The 15,288-nt window shown below is 41.8% G+C and overlaps 1 protein-coding gene and 1 non-coding gene across 4 annotated transcripts; both read left to right on the top strand.

Moving 5' to 3' along the window:
* Positions 1-41: 41 nt before the first annotated feature.
* Positions 42-14,597, top strand: TMCO5A (transmembrane and coiled-coil domains 5A). 3 transcript variants are annotated; one of them, XM_070272210.1, is made up of 12 exons: positions 42-159; positions 740-777; positions 1,775-1,924; positions 2,347-2,467; positions 2,856-2,906; positions 3,627-3,698; positions 6,419-6,475; positions 6,928-6,987; positions 7,415-7,479; positions 8,888-8,942; positions 10,663-10,703; positions 14,151-14,597. In XM_070272210.1, the coding sequence occupies exons 2-12, from the start codon at positions 746-748 to the stop codon at positions 14,347-14,349; spliced, it is 903 nt and encodes a 300-aa protein (XP_070128311.1). In that variant the 5' UTR covers positions 42-159; positions 740-745; the 3' UTR covers positions 14,350-14,597. The 3 variants fall into 3 exon arrangements, with proteins under 3 accessions (XP_070128311.1, XP_070128312.1, XP_023476108.2); XM_070272211.1 differs by having other exon boundaries at positions 68-159; positions 1,768-1,924; XM_023620340.2 differs by lacking the exon at positions 42-159 and having other exon boundaries at positions 734-818.
* Positions 11,073-11,176, top strand: LOC111769772 (small nucleolar RNA U13). The gene has a single exon (XR_002802590.1). It is a non-coding gene; the product is annotated as a small nucleolar RNA U13 (small nucleolar RNA).
* Positions 14,598-15,288: the final 691 nt, after the last annotated feature.

Below are 15,288 nucleotides of genomic sequence, written 5' to 3'. Positions count from 1 at the left end.
TGTGACACGTTGCTCCACCCATCCTATGTCAATAGCAGAATTATGACTCCTCGGAAGGTTCTGAGATTCTACTGGATGGTTCCAGTGGGGAAAGATTAGATTCTTCAGAAGCTAACTGACTAGGGCAGAATCAGGAAGACCATACGCATCAGAAGGGAAGTAGAGTTTATCAAAGAAATGGAGAAAAAGAGGAAACTAAGGGGCAGAATGATCCAAATTACTTACTGTTGCTTGGCTTTTCTGAGCCCTATTTAATTCTAAAGATCTTAATATCTGGAGATTCTTGCAGAGGCCAGACTATAAAGCAAAAAGATGCTTGTCAGAGCCGTTATACGCTACATCCATGTCCCTGGGGCCTTAAGGAAAGCAGCTGGGCCTAGAGCAAAAGAGGACGTAGGAACAATTGATAACCCCTATTGATTCTTACGGTCATGTATAAATTTCCAAAGGGTTTTGTGTTGGTGAGCCATCTCTGAATAGATCTGCTAGCAGGACATCTATTGAACTTTCAGAATCATCCCTATGTCCTGACTGTATCCTCACTGAGGCATAGTCAGATCGTGGGCAGAAAAATCAGAAGGCTGGGTTTTGTCATGGCCGAAATGTGGGGGTTGGAGGGAGGAAATCAGTTAATTTAATTTCGTTCCCATCTTCTGGGACTCTTGGCTAGTTACTCTGTTTCATAAATGCACCCATGTCCCCAATTCATTAGATACGTCGCTGTTCGTATTTTAGGGAATCTACAATGGAAGAACACAAAGACCAGCCAGATTCTGAGTAAGTAATCATGTTTATGCAAAGCCACAGCCAAGACCAAGGTATGAAGGGAGGCTGCCATTGATGGCTTCCCTCGTCTTCTAGTCTGCCTCTCTTCTTCTACCCCGTCTGTCCATCCGCCGCTGCGCTCCACACCTCGCACTCCGTGCCCTCCTGAAGTTACAGCTATTGTAAAGCCCCCATCCAAGCCAGCCCTTCCAAGGCAGGACTCTTACCCTTCATTCCTACTCAAAACGAAAGTCCCTCTGCCTCACTACCTTATTCCCAGTTAATCATTTTGAAGACAAACCAACTAATTAATTGACACACAAGAAAAAGAAAAGTTTGTTGAGAGCTTCCCACATGTCTTTTCTAGATTGCTCTAGCATTACCATTATTTCGTTCAAATTTACTTCAAAAAACAAGCTTGCATTCTTGAAAGTGAATGCCTGGATCTATCTGTCTGTGCTCAGTTGAGTGAGTCCCACGGTAGATTCTCAAGCTTTGCAGCAGGCAGTGGAGGAGAAGTTTTGAGATGGTGGAGGGAGGGAAAGACTGGAGCCCTGCCTGCTGGTGGAAACGTCCGTGGCTCTGCATGAAGCCGGGCCCAACCGTAAGCGATGTGCCAGCTGCCTGGATAAAAGTACTTAATAAAAGTGCATTGCATGGGCAGATTTTCTGAACAATTTGTCTGAGAAAACATTCTCTCCAATGCAAGAGGTTACTTAAAGATGCAAAGCTTCTCCTGGAGCCAGAGCAGAGGTGCCCTATTATGTTGAGCACCTTGGCCAAGAAAAGCCTGGGAAAGACTTCCCCTCACTGACTGAGTTGAGAATTATTGAAAAAAAGTGGAGAGCATGATTAAGAAATATAATTTCCTAAGAATGAGAATGGAAAGCTATGCTCTCAGAAACAGCCAGGTTAATGAATTACACATCTTCTAGATATCCCCTTTGGCCCAAAGATTATCGACCTTAAGGTAACTGACTTTTGTTCATTTGGGGGGCTGAGTCTATAGGTCAGAGAAAGTGGAAATCTTAAGACTGGCCCAGTCAAAGAGGAACATTAATAGTTTGAACATGGACCTTGAAAGGGATATGCAGAGAATAGACGAAGCAAATCAAGAACTTCTTCTCAAAATCCACGAGAAGGAAGAGGAGATTCAGAGGTGAGTGTTGGGGTTTCCTGAGGGAAGTTCACAATCCAAAGCATAGAGTGGAGGAGAAGACACCAAACGGAACTTTCCTGCTTGCTCTCGAGACCTATATCTTGTACAGCAAAAGTTTCTTCTTCATTCTTTGGCATTTCTCTGTGGCTCACACCTTGAAATAGAGCATGTTTCAAAGAGATTCCTAAAAGACTGGGTGATGTTTACCCGAGTTATAAACACACTGGGGGGTTTGACTTGGGAATCAGGGCACTCTTCCTTTTGCTGCCTTTAAAGTGATTCTGATTCTAAGGATCCAGGAAAGAAGGGGTTCCAACTTGAGACTCATGTTTATTCTCATTGAAGTACCCTTAAAACTGACATACGGGTTGTATCAGTTCTGAAACCGCCAATTCCTCAAAGTGTGTGCTTCTGTCCCCCAGGCTGGAAAGTGAGATCACTGAGACCAAAGACTCAGCGGAAGACGAGGAGTGGGAGGAGATCTGCACCCCGATGGAAAGGGAAAAAGCCTTGCAGGAGCTGGAAGAAGAAACGGGCAGACTTGTAAGCAAGAAGCTGGGAAGAGCCGTTGAGAGGTTTTATTCCTCATCCTGTCTCGCATCAGCGGTCAGATCAGCTCCTCTTTTTACATACAAAGACTAGTCAACTTAGAAGTCATGGCAGAATGTGTCCCCACGTGGCAGGGCATGTGTGGAGGGCAAGGCTTCCTTGGTAATATTTAATATTGGGAAGCCCTGCGAGTGGGCGTCTCTATCCGTGGTAAACTGGTGGGTATATATTTAGATCAAACCACAGGTCCTACACCTGACATTATGCAGTCAGAGTTACTGCAGGAAAATATCACCAGAGTGAAATGGAGAACAATCAACTGGATAAAGATGATGGGGTTGTGCACATGCACACTTAATACTCTGCTGCTTTCTCTCAACAGGAAAGGAAGAACGAGACTCTGGTCCACAGTATAACAGAACTTCAAAGAAAGGTGGGTTGGGGTTCTTGTGTTGTCCAGCATCCCCACGGCAGACCCAGTCATCAAAGAGGCAAGGGAGGGAAAATGATCGAGAGGGACCCCCCCCTGTCAGAGTAGCCTGTGCTGGGCATGGCGGTACTGCTCCACTCTCTTGAGTCTGAGCCTCACACCTCAATGCTTGGAGTTTCTCTGCAAGCTCAGGGGAGAGGAGCCAATGAGGTATTCGGTGATCCTGTGGGTTCTCCATTCTAACACAAGAAAATGGATTCCAACAGATACTCTCTTGAAGTGACTGACTGGGACCTTTGGATGAGAATTTAATTTTACTTTCAGCCGAGACTTTTAAAACTACTTAATTCTCAAGAATTTCCTTTTCCTTGTCCCATCATTCCCTCTACTTCAACTCCTGCTCAGAATACAGTGGGCGTCCCATGATTACCCTACTCTCTAACCCATGCCTGCAGCCCTGTGTGACCCAGCATGGATTAAGGGTTCACAGACATGCTCCTGCCTTGAGTGGACTCTAGCTTTGGTGGCCAAGACAAGTGAGAAGAAGAAGGTAGAATAAAGATATTTCCAAGGGCACCAAGTACCCACCAAGGGACCATCTGCTGGCAGCTTTTATCAAGGCCAAGTTACTGGCCTGCACGCCAGAGAATGTTGTTGTCTTCTATATTTTGTACTTGATGTATTTTTCATTTGAAGTGTATTTTCTTTTATCTGAAACCGTAGCTTACAAGCAAATTACCTAAGACAATCAAGTGTGAACAAGACAATCTAAACGGAACCCCAGAAGAGTTAAAGGTAAATGAAAAAGCAGTTTTGAGTGGGTCTGGGCTATGTGACCAGGACTGTTTCCACTTGAAGTCAAAGTTGAGATAAATTCTATGCAGTTTTAGCCCACGTTAGGCTTAAGCCTGGGCCGCTGAGTACTGAATTCTCCTCTGCCCTTAGTAGGGCATTTCACGCTGAAGTCATGTGTTTTGTTCTTGCTTCCATCAGGAAGAGCAGAATACAAACGCACAAATGCGTACACGACATTGGGGGCAGCGGAAGTTCCCGGTTTAACCCTCAGCCCCAGCGCTTACCGTGGTACATGAAGTGGGGCAGTTTCATCAGCTTCTCCAGCCTCAGTGTGAAAATTGAATGAAATCGTACATGTAAAATACTCTTTCCTTTGTTTGGAGTGTAAAACTCTTGAAAAGTCACATCATTTTAAAGCGATTCTTTAAAAATCTGGCTTAGGCATATGTATGAATTCATAGCGGCAGAGCCAGGATTGTAAATCCACTGTGGCTAGGGAATTTACACACCCTGTCGTTGATTCCAACCCAGAAAAGGAATGGCCACTCAGGTATTCAGTGACATCCCCCTGCTAAGCACATCGTGCAGTGCTTAGCGTTTCTCTAATTTGTTTTCCGGAGTTAAGAACTCGGGCACAACCACACCCATCTGATCAAACACTCCAGAAGAACTAGAGACTTGTTTTATTCATACAGCAGATACAATTTTTACTTGATACTTTCTGTAGAATTGCATCTTTGTCCTTGCCTTACCTAAGTTCTCTTTAGCTTCTTCAGCACACCCTTAAGCCCATACTGTGTGTATCAAGCCTCTGAAGCTATGGACACACTGAAAATAGAAACAGAAAAGGAAAGGATAGAGAATTACTCCCCTATCTTCTGTTGGCCAAATCAGTGTTGATGGCCACAAAAAACAGGAAGTCCAAAGCCACCAAGCAAGCTTGCTTGGCCATGCTCATTCCAGAAACTTATCTGGACAGAAATAAATCTGGAGGCTGCATGTACATTGCGAAAAAACTGGAGCTGAGGCTAGAAAGGATTGCGGAGCTCCTCTTCTGTCCTCGTCACATAGCTGCAGCACTCAGCAGATTCAGGGTCTTCCTTCTCCTGAGGCCAACAAGTTCTCCTGACAGCGAGCCTGCCAGAATCCAGTGGTGACACTTTAAGTCTGGCTGTGCTGGCTAAGTCAGCAGAGCTGAGCTGATAAAGTATGGATAGAGAGTTCCAGGCATTGTCAGAACAATGGCCATTATGTTCCTGGCAGCAATCAGTTCAGCCCTAAAGAGTTCTAGAGTCTTATTAACTCTTGCCCACCTGTTTTGTAGAATTCTCAGGTGATATTCCTAACTCTATGAAATATACAGCATCTCTTTTGCTCCTGTTCCTCTTACATACTGGTGATCAGTTCAGTAGTTTAATGAGATACCTGCTTCAACTCCTTGTAACTCAGACCACTGTCTTAAAAATATAGCCCTTAGCACATTTGGCTGTCTGGCCTTAAAGGTAATTGACTGGAGGGGAAAGGAACAGTTGCAAGAGTCCAGATAAGAAGTAATGGTACCTAGACGAAAGTGGGAAAAACAGAGCTGAAAAGGAAGGAAAGAAAGATACCCACAGATCATATCCCAAAAGGCCTCTATTCTGCTCCGTCTACTGCTGCTTTTCCTACCCACGTTTGCAAGCCACCATAACCCCCACCTGGACGCAGAGGGAGCCTCCTGACTAGTCTCCCTGTTTCTACTCTTTCCTGAAAAATCTACTTTCCACACATGGAAAAGATCCTTCTTTAAAAACACAAAACAGACTGTGTCTTTTCTACTTCAAGCTCTCTCCTGGCTTCTCACTACAATTGGAATAAAGAGCCAACTCCTTCTAGAAGCTATAAGACCCTACATAATCTCGTCCATGTCTACCTTTCCCCACCTCACCTCCTTTTTACCAGACTGCCCATATGCTCCAGCCACATAACGGCTTCATGCAGACCAAATTTGGGCGACTTCACAGTCTTGGCCCTCACTGTAACCTCTACATGGAACATATTTCTTCCAGATCTCCATTTGATTAATTTTTATCATGTAGATTTCAGCTCAAGTGTCATCTCATCAGAGAGGTCTTCGCCAACCACCTGTAACAGCTCTCACAACATCACTCACTCTCATCACATTACTGTTTTTATTTCCTTCGTGGCACTTATTATCAGGTTGATTGTTACATCCCATGTCAGCTCCATGAGGCAGACAGACAGCCTATCAATCCTGTTCACCATTGTATACTCAGTATTCCCCCCACCCTCTCCCCATCACTCCAGCATAGTGACCAATAGAATATAGGCTTTCATCAAATATTTAAAGGAAAAGACGGAAGATGAAATACAGGGAGGGAGAAAGAGTGAGTCATGAATATATAAAAAGAAAAGGAAAAGAGAAGATTTTCAAGATTAACACTTTTTCTAAGAGAAATAGCTAGGAAAGAAAGAAGCTAAGAATTGAAGTTTATGGATGAAGGGAGCACTGATGAATGCTAAGGGGTCCAGAGGGTAGAAAAGCAGGTTCACCAGGCAGCTGCAAAGGACACTGGATGGTTTGACTCCCTTTTATCAAAAGACATCTGAACTGGTGCCTGATGCAAGTCAGTCACCTGTGAGAAAGCCTTTGAGACAGATTTCAGAATGGGATTCCGTTTTCACCTTGCTGAGCTATGGTTCTCCTCCCCTTTCTATAGGTTAAGTTACAACAGCTGGAAGCTTCCTATGCAGACCAAGAGAAGGAGCTGGCCAAGGTAATGAGAGGAGGAACTTCAATGTTACTTCTCCCAAGGGAAAGGAAACTTGATCCTCCGTCAGACCATCTGATACATTCCTCAAGTGACTGGGTTATAATAAGGTTCGGGATCCAGACCACTACGGGGCCAAGGAGGGCATGAAGAAAACAAAGACGAATACACTCCTCTACATTACCTGCTCTAACAGTTTTACAGGATCCATTCCATAATCTATATCTTTCACAAATCAGTATCTATTCTTCTCCCCACTATCCCCAAACAATTCCCATTGGGACTGTAAAATATAGCTTGTTTATCCTCAAAAAAGCAAATGAGTTCATATGTACTAAACTTACTTAGAACAATTAGAAAACCATATTTACAGTCCAGGACCTAGGAGGAAATGAGTATACTCTTGTTCTTCCAGCAATGTACTGAGAGAAATTTAAGACTGAATTTTGGCTTCCCAGGTCCTGGAAGACTACGCGTTGGTGGCCCAGCTCTGTGAGGATCAGGCCCTCTGCATAAAGGTAGCGTTCTCAGTGAAGAGGTAGGAAAGGGCTTGTTAAGGTACAGGTGAAATGAAAGCAGGCTTTTCAAAGAATACTGTCTGGAACAACTTTAACTCTTCAAGGTGGCGCCATAAAGGGACTTTAAGGTCCTTGACACTCCACCATCAACATTATTCTATTACTTCCCTGGTCTCCTAACCTCTGAGCTTCCAAATGAATAATGAGCACTTTTCCTATTGATAATCCCACCTGCCCAGGGACGTGCCCAGTGGTGAAGCGTAGTGAGAGATGAGGAGTGGTGGTGGGTGGGGGTCCAAGAAACGACATAGAGGGGCAGTGGGAGTAGCAAACATTCATGTCACAGTGTGATGATATGTGCTTATTATGATTAGAAAAACCGTAAAGCTTCTAATTAGTAACTGCGGATTTTTCTTTCTCTTTGAAGAAGTACCAGGAAACTCTGAGGAAAATAGAGGAAGAACTGGAGACCCGGTTCCTTGAGAGAGAAGTGTGAGCTTTGGCAAACACAGGAACCTCCTGGTTTGGGTGGTAACTCCATCTCAGCCTGGGCCAGAGCAAACCTTTCTCCGACCAATTCCTATGTGGAATTGAGTGAGCCCAACACCACGTACCTTTCCCTCTGTTCATGATCTGGCTGCCCCTACTAACCCACACCAACTTTAAAACACAGGCCCTTCCCAAACCCGTCTTAAAAGACTCAGAAATGCATCTCCCTTCATAATTTTATCACCATTTGATATATTATATATTAAATATATCACCATATTTTATCACCAAATTTTATAAATTTGGATTTATATTAAGGGCAGGAACGTGAGCCTTAAAAAAGGATCAGGCACCTTGATAAGAAGGGCATTCCTTATATTTCACAGAAAAGGCCTTGAAACTGATACCTTCCTCACTTCCCCCAATATCCAGAATCTCAACCATATAGAATAGGGATGAAACTAATCTCTAGACACACACTAAGGCTACCACGTTGTAAAACTCAAACTGTATACTATATTAAACTATGAACATTGCTAATTAGAAATAAGAAATAAGAGCAAAGCCCCCCCGAAAAGTACTTCTTGAGTTTGTCAGAAGAACCTAAATAGTGAGAAACCAAAACCAAAAACCTCGCTTCCATTTTTTGACCCTCTTTAGAAGTTAAAACTTAATTCAGTCAAGAAGTATTTCTATTTATTAAGTATTTTGGAATCTTGGGATCAAGAGAAAGAGACCCAAACTGCATATATCCTCTAAAATAGGTCAGGTCCACACTGGGGGCTAAGGACCAGGACTCGGATGTTCTCACCCTTAAAGGACACCTTCAGGTCTCCCTAGATCCTTCCTGAACATTAAGTATGGCTTGACTGCTAAGCTAAGATTCTAGAACAGGGCTGCCCAATAGAACTTTCTGTGCTGTCCAATAGGTAGCCACTACTAGCCACCTACTGAGTACTTAAAATATGGCTAATGAGGAACTGATTTTTTTAATTTTAATTAACCTAAATGTAAATAGTCACATGTAGCCACTAGCTAAAATAGCAGACAGAATATCTTTAGAATATAAAACTTTGTTTTATTTTTCATGAGGAAGATTGGCCCTGAGCTAACCTCTGTTGTGAATCTTCCTCTCTCTTTTTTTTCTTCTCCCCAAAGCCCCAGTACATAGTTGTAAGTCCTTCTAGCTCTTCTATGTGGGATGCCACCACAGCGTGGCTTGATAAGTGGTGTGTAGGTCTGCACCCAGGATCTGAACCGGTGAACCCCGAGCCACCAAAGCAGAGTGTGTGAACTTAACCACTACACCACTAGACCAGCCCCATATAAAACTATTTTTAAATAACCATCATGTAGTATGAATATTTGAGTGTACCTTATTCATTCCCTATCTTGGTTCCCTTCCCCTTAGATCAAAAGTCTTGAGCATGTCTGCAAGAAAAAAGCATAACAGCCAAAATAATAAGGTAAGCGTTCCACTCCATCTTCAGCTTCTCTCAGTGTCATTGCCTTTCAAAGGAGTTTCCAAAACACCAAATATTTACCAGTCTTCCCATGTGCATTTTCCAAGCATAGTACCAGATGTAATTCCAAAGCATTATAACCCTAAACAAACAAAGAGGGTGCTAAGGAACAATTGTCTTCCCTCCCTTACAGCCATGCAAATGACATGTTCTCAAAAACACAGCCTAAGATCTAAGAGAGTTCAGAATGGAAGCAAAAAGGAACATTAACTGAGGATCTACTCTATGGAGAGGAGGCCAACACACGATGCATACACCCTTCCCCCAATTCCCACAACGACATATTTCTTTCCTGATGATCCCAACATGGTCCCAAATCTTTCACAACACAGAGCACCAGGGTATCTATCACCATCAGAGTTGGTCCTGTGCGTTAAAACATAAGTCATTGCTTCTTGATGATACAGCTTCAGTGTCTGTTCGTAGTTAACATCCTGACAGCACCAGCACATAGGCAAAGGAAATAGAATTGGATGCAGAGCGCCAGGCCTCTTGGACTGCTTGGTGTCTTGTGGCAGCAAGTACATAAGGCTAAGGAGAAACTTTTGTTGGATTTTAATTTTGTAATTTATATTAGCTTTAGAGCCAAGGCTGATATTCACTAGAAAGTTTACGTCATTGAGACTTACGGTCTTCAGAATATCAGAAAAGAGATGTCATCTCTTCCTTAAAAGCAAATATCAACAATCGACCATTGTCCTTCAGGTCATTTGGATGTTTGGATATATGTTAGACCATGTCCACAGTTACTATGGTTCTCATTGTCCTGAACAAGTTATTCTGGTCCCAAGCTTGCATATTTGACTCAGCAAACAGAACTCCTGAAATTAACTGGACGCCACCTCTCTAGAACCAAGCTTGGCATGCTCCTGATATGTACACCACCTATTCCCAGTTGTTTATCAAAGCATTCCTTCTAACCACCTATCAGAGAAACAACAGAGTTGTCTTCATCAAGATTATCAGAGTTCTGTGGTGGTTCAATGACATAAGATGCTTGAGTAATTTTTGTAGAGGCTCCCTGAGCAACTGACCAGGTAGCATGCCACTTAATCTTATTCAAGCTATAGAACAAAATTTGTAACCCAGAAAGTTTCTGTCTAATTCCAATTCTGCAAACCTCATTTCCACAATTTTAAAATATAGTCATAATTCCTCTTCCTTTCTATTTCACAAGGAAGTTAAAAGGAAAATGAAAAAACTGAGAAAATACTTTGGAAAAGAGATGCTACAGAAATCCAGGATATACTCATCTTAACATTTTTATAGTTTTTAAAATTATCTCTTAGAATATGTTTGTGTGGCTTTCATAGCCTGTAAACTCCTCTAAGGATCACTGGCTAAGTAGAAGTTAAGGGTGTTATTCAGAGAGCCCAGAACGTGGATTCAGAAGACCCATGTTCCAGGCCTGGCCCTGCCACTTACTAGCTGTATGACCTTGGGCAACATACTTTACCTTTCTTTGCCTTCATTTATTCCTAACAGTATATAAACAGGTAACAAAAAATTAGATTTGAAGATTTCATCTGCTTATGCATATGAAAAAAATTATAAAATATTATCTAAATATAAGATTTAACTAATGGCTCACTGAGTATTATTTGACAGTGATGGTAGCTTCCAGAAATTACTTGTTTATCAATGGCCTTTCTTCTTCTCCCAGGATACTTCTCTCCATAAGAAGGGAACACGGTTCTGTAGAAGGTAAGTAAATATCTTTGAGTAAAGTTTCTGGAAAACTGGGAATTCTCCTTAGCCATCCTGGAAGACAGCAAAGTCTCGATAAGGAGAACCTTGTAAACACACACACACACACACAGAGTCCAGTCAACAAACTAGTGTCATCAATGACTACCTTTCTCAGTTCTAATGTTATGAGTTCCTTGTCCAAAGGCAATTAGAAATCTCAGCTTTCCAGTATTAGAAGCCGATTGCCTAGTAGTAATCAGAAATAGGAATCTTATGGTAAAAGAGATGTGGCAAATCTCATACTTACTCCCTTTCCCTTTAACAATTTGAATTAGCTTGAGGTATCTGGTTTCCCAGTAGCATCAGTACATTAGAAATGGGGAGATCCTTCCTGGTTCATAAGCATTCCAGATTAGGTTTTCACGCTATTGTGTGAGATGTGTCTACCTCAGATCTTGTTACAATGTCAGCACATTACTCCTTTGATGTGAAAGAAGAAATTTAAATACAAAAAGAACTTCTAAATGCAAGTATACCACTGCCTAACAGCAGATAAAAGAGAGAGAAAATGATTGTGAAAAAGAGACAGCACCTAACAGTATCCGGCACATAATAATTGCTCAAAAATACTTGCTAAACTGAATAAGAATTCAAGATTCAAACAACTGAGTGGATCTTAGTCCTGAGGGAATCACTGTGATAGCAAAGTAAAATTGGTATTCAAGAAGTCCGTGCATTTTCAAGAAAAGGTCAAATAATGTTCAATATAATCTGTGTAAGAAGACATAGAGAAACATATATTCAAAGTGGTATGAAATATGATTTAGCAAAAATTCCATCAAAATGGTTAACATAAAATTATTGGTGCTTAAAGGTCAGTTCCAATTGTCTGGAAAATTTGCTTAAGGGGGATACCCTTCCTATCAGATGAGTGAAATGTTACATATTTCGACATCACTAAATACAATGTTCCCAGAACAAGTGGCAGAAATTTCCCTTGAACTCCTACGCTGCCTTGGCACCTATACTTTAACACCAGTGCCCCGCATGGAATTGCCCATGTGGACCCCCAGGATAAGAACGTCTGCCTCAGGGAGCGTTGGTATCCTGAAGAGAACCTGACGACATCCTGCACGTCTAGCTCGTCCCCTCAAACTACAGATGTCTTTCCTCTTGTTCTGTTCCAATATCCTGGGGGGCACTGGCATATTAGGCACTGACTCAAGAGATAAGAAAGCTAGGCTATCCCTAGGATTTTCCCTGGGAATATCATTCCAGAATCTTCTCATGAATATTTTATCCAGCTTCAGGGAGAATTGTAGAAAGAAGTCTGTAAAGGGCTTCCTGATTGTAGGTCTGACCAAGATGCTGTACTAGAATGGATCCTGGCTCCTGTCACTGAGAGTAACTCTAGAGGAAAATTTAAGAAAAGTCGTGGGGAAGGGGCTACTTTTGACTGGTGAGTGGAGGTGGGTAGTGAATTTGTCCTGGGGCAGGAGAGCCCAGCACAGCTGGATAAGAGTAATATCGAAAAGGATGCAGTGCAGGTGTGCACACGCAAATCATATTAAAACCCCAAGGGCAAAATAATTCATCAGTTAAAGAAGAAATCAGACCACAGAGGGAAATTTATAGAAATTTATTAGGAAACATTAAAAGTAACATGAATGAAAGAAGAGAAATATCATAATTATGGGTAGAGAGCCTTAATATCATAAATATATCAATGGCCTCCAGAGGATTAATAAAGTCAATTCGATTCCAATCAAACTCCCCAAAAGATTTTTCATGGAATTGAATAAAATGATACTAAAATATACCATATATGGAAGAGTAAAGATAATTTTCAAGAAAGGCTAGGAGGGAGGGACATGCCTTTCCAGATATGAAGATTTACTGTGACACCACAGTAATTATGACAGTGTGGTATTGCCACAGGAAGAGGAAAATTGAGCAGTGGAATAGAACAAAGAGCTCACAAACAGTGCAAATACAGAACTTTGACAAATCACAGCGATTATGTGTGGAAAGGAAAGGAAGAATTGTCCAATAAATATGGTGGGGAAAAATGGTTTTCCAGATGAGAAAAAACATGACATTGGATCACTGCTATACAGCATATACGAAAAGCCAGCCCAGATATGTTAAGGAATTAAATGTCTTTTAAAAAAATCTTTAAAACTCAGCATTAGTTAGCTACTGCTGCATAACAAATTACCCCAAACTCAGTGGCTTCAAACAACAAACACCTATAATCTCGCAGTTTCTGTGGGTCAGGAATCTGTGAGCCACTTAGCCAGGAGGTCCCAGCTCAGGGTCTGTTATGAGGCTACAGTGAAGATGCTGCTCAGAGTTATAGTCATTGGAAGGCTTATCTGAGCACAGAGGATTTATTTGCAAAGTAGTTTACTCAGACTTCTGGCAAGTTTTGCTGGTTGCTGGCTGGAGATCTCAGGTCCGCATCACATGGACTCTCCACAAGGCTGCTTGTGTGTCCTTGCCACGTGACAACTGGCTTCCTTATGAAAGTAAGGATGAAGCTACAATGCCTTTAGTATGTATCTGGGAGGCACACACTGTCATCTCCATGACATTCGATTCTTTAGAAGCAAGTCATTAAGTCCGGTCCACACTCCAACGGAGGGCAATCTCTTGAGGGGAGGAGTATCAAAGAATTGGTGGATGTATTTTTAAACCAGCATAAACTCTTGAGAGAAGATAAGATTATCTTTTAGATCTTGAGGTACAGAATGATTTTTTAAACAAGATGCAAAACTCATTGATTCTAATGAAAGAAAATGTAGATAAACTAGGCTTTATTAAATTTAATAGCTTTTGTTCTTTAGTACCTTAGAGCGAGTGAAAGTTATAAAGTAGAGGGAAGATATTCAAAATACACAATATGGAAAAGGATTCATATCAAGAACATATAAAGAACTCCTACAAATCAATAAGAAAAGCCCAAGCCACCTAGTAGATAAATGGCAAGGGGAAACACATAAGACCAAAAAACCTATCATTGTTCATGAGGGAAATGTCAATTAAGACCATAGTGAGATATCACTTTACACCCATTTGATTGGCAAAATATTAAAAATCTTATGATATCAAGTGCTGGAGAGGATATGGATCCACAGAAACACATACCCTGCTGGAGGGGTATAAATTGGTGCAACTACTTTGGAAAACAATTTTCCAAAATAAAAATAAACAAAAAAGATAACTTCAGATAGTGATAAATCCTAAAAGAAAATAAAACACAGTGATGGGAGAGAAAGTAGCTGGCAGACCAGCATGTAGGAAGGCGCTGCCTTTATAAGAGGTTGTTGGGAATAGAGACAACAATTCGTGGGAGACATTTGAACATCAAGAAGGAGCCAGCCATGCTTTTAGGTATGACTTATTATCTTGTTCCCGATTTTCTAACCTCTGGTTAACGGTTTCTTGGCTTTCTCTTTTCAGGATTTTTCGATATCTCTTTTTCACCATCCTATTTTTCATCAGACTGCTGGGCTACTTGTTTTTCCATATAAGTTTTATAAATCCAGATCTCCTTGTCAACATACTGCCCAAGATACTGAACAGGGGCATCCTGTGGAAGCTACGATGCTTTCTCTTTCCATCTCTCACTCTTGAGACAGAGGACATTTTACCCCACTGATCCCCAAGAAATATTCTTGAGCAAAAGAAGGCAAGTGGCGTCGGAGTCTGTAGACTAGGAGACGGTGGAACTTGTGGAGAGAAGAGGTTTTCTTCAGTTATCCCCTTAAGGTTTGCCTCCTCGATTACCGGCCCTCCCCATGCTGTCCCTCCAAGATTGACCTTGCCCAGTAAAGAGCTCTGTCAATAGATTTCTGTGGCTATACGGATAGTCTAAATCGTACCAGACAGTAAACAAACTAGACCATTTTTGGAATAATGTCATGAATGCTAAGCAAAATTAGAGTTGATCAATTCTTCTAGTGAATCTTAAAACTCTAAGAGACTGGATCCCTGCAATGCAGAGGATTGCTCCCTGCTTATATTAGAACTCTGACTGCAAGTGACCTTAGTTTAAGCTAATTTATAAATTTACAGAAAAAAAAAAAGTATTGCATCATACAACTAAAAATCTGGGGCTTTAGACATCCTTCTGGATCCAGAAGCCTCAAAGCAATGTCATCAGGATTTCATCTCTCTCCCTTCTTTCTTGGAATGGGTATTCTCTTCTAGCGGCAAGATGCTGCCAACAGCCTGTCTCATACTACCAGATTAGTGATCTTAGCAGAATGAAAAAGTCTTTTCCAATAGCTCCAGCAGGAAATTTCAGAGATTCTGAATTAGCTGGAGTCAGTTGCCTACCCCTGTCCCACAATCAATGTGGCCAAAGGAATGGGCATACTCTGATTGGTCAAGCATGAATCCATGAATCATACGTCCAACTTCTTGTAAGGGATAGGGGAGGAAAGGGAACAAGAAAGAGATAAGGGAGTCAGCCCCACCTAAACTATATGGAATGTGCTGCCCACAGGAAAAGGGGCTCGGTTCCCAAAGAATGGGAAAGGGATTCTGGGCAGGCAAAAGCAGACGTCCACTTAATCACCAGTTTTAGCCTTACACA

Source organism: Equus caballus, chromosome 1, assembly GCF_041296265.1.
Source record: "Equus caballus isolate H_3958 breed thoroughbred chromosome 1, TB-T2T, whole genome shotgun sequence".
NCBI classification, from domain to species: domain Eukaryota; kingdom Metazoa; phylum Chordata; class Mammalia; order Perissodactyla; family Equidae; genus Equus; species Equus caballus.
Note: the sequence above shows the minus strand (reverse complement) of the source record. Positions and strands in the feature narration are given on the sequence as shown.

What these genes read in the sequence shown, in the direction of transcription:
- TMCO5A (XM_070272210.1), top strand. Translation starts at nt 746, where the DNA reads ATGGAAGAACACAAAGACCAGCCAGATTCTGA. An exon ending in AAGAAGAAACGGGCAGACTT is followed by an intron (nt 2,468 to 2,855) that starts GTAAGCAAGAAG and finishes TTCTCTCAACAG; the next exon opens with GAAAGGAAGAACGAGACTCT. An exon ending in GGAACACGGTTCTGTAGAAG is followed by an intron (nt 10,704 to 14,150) that starts GTAAGTAAATAT and finishes TTCTCTTTTCAG; the next exon opens with GATTTTTCGATATCTCTTTT.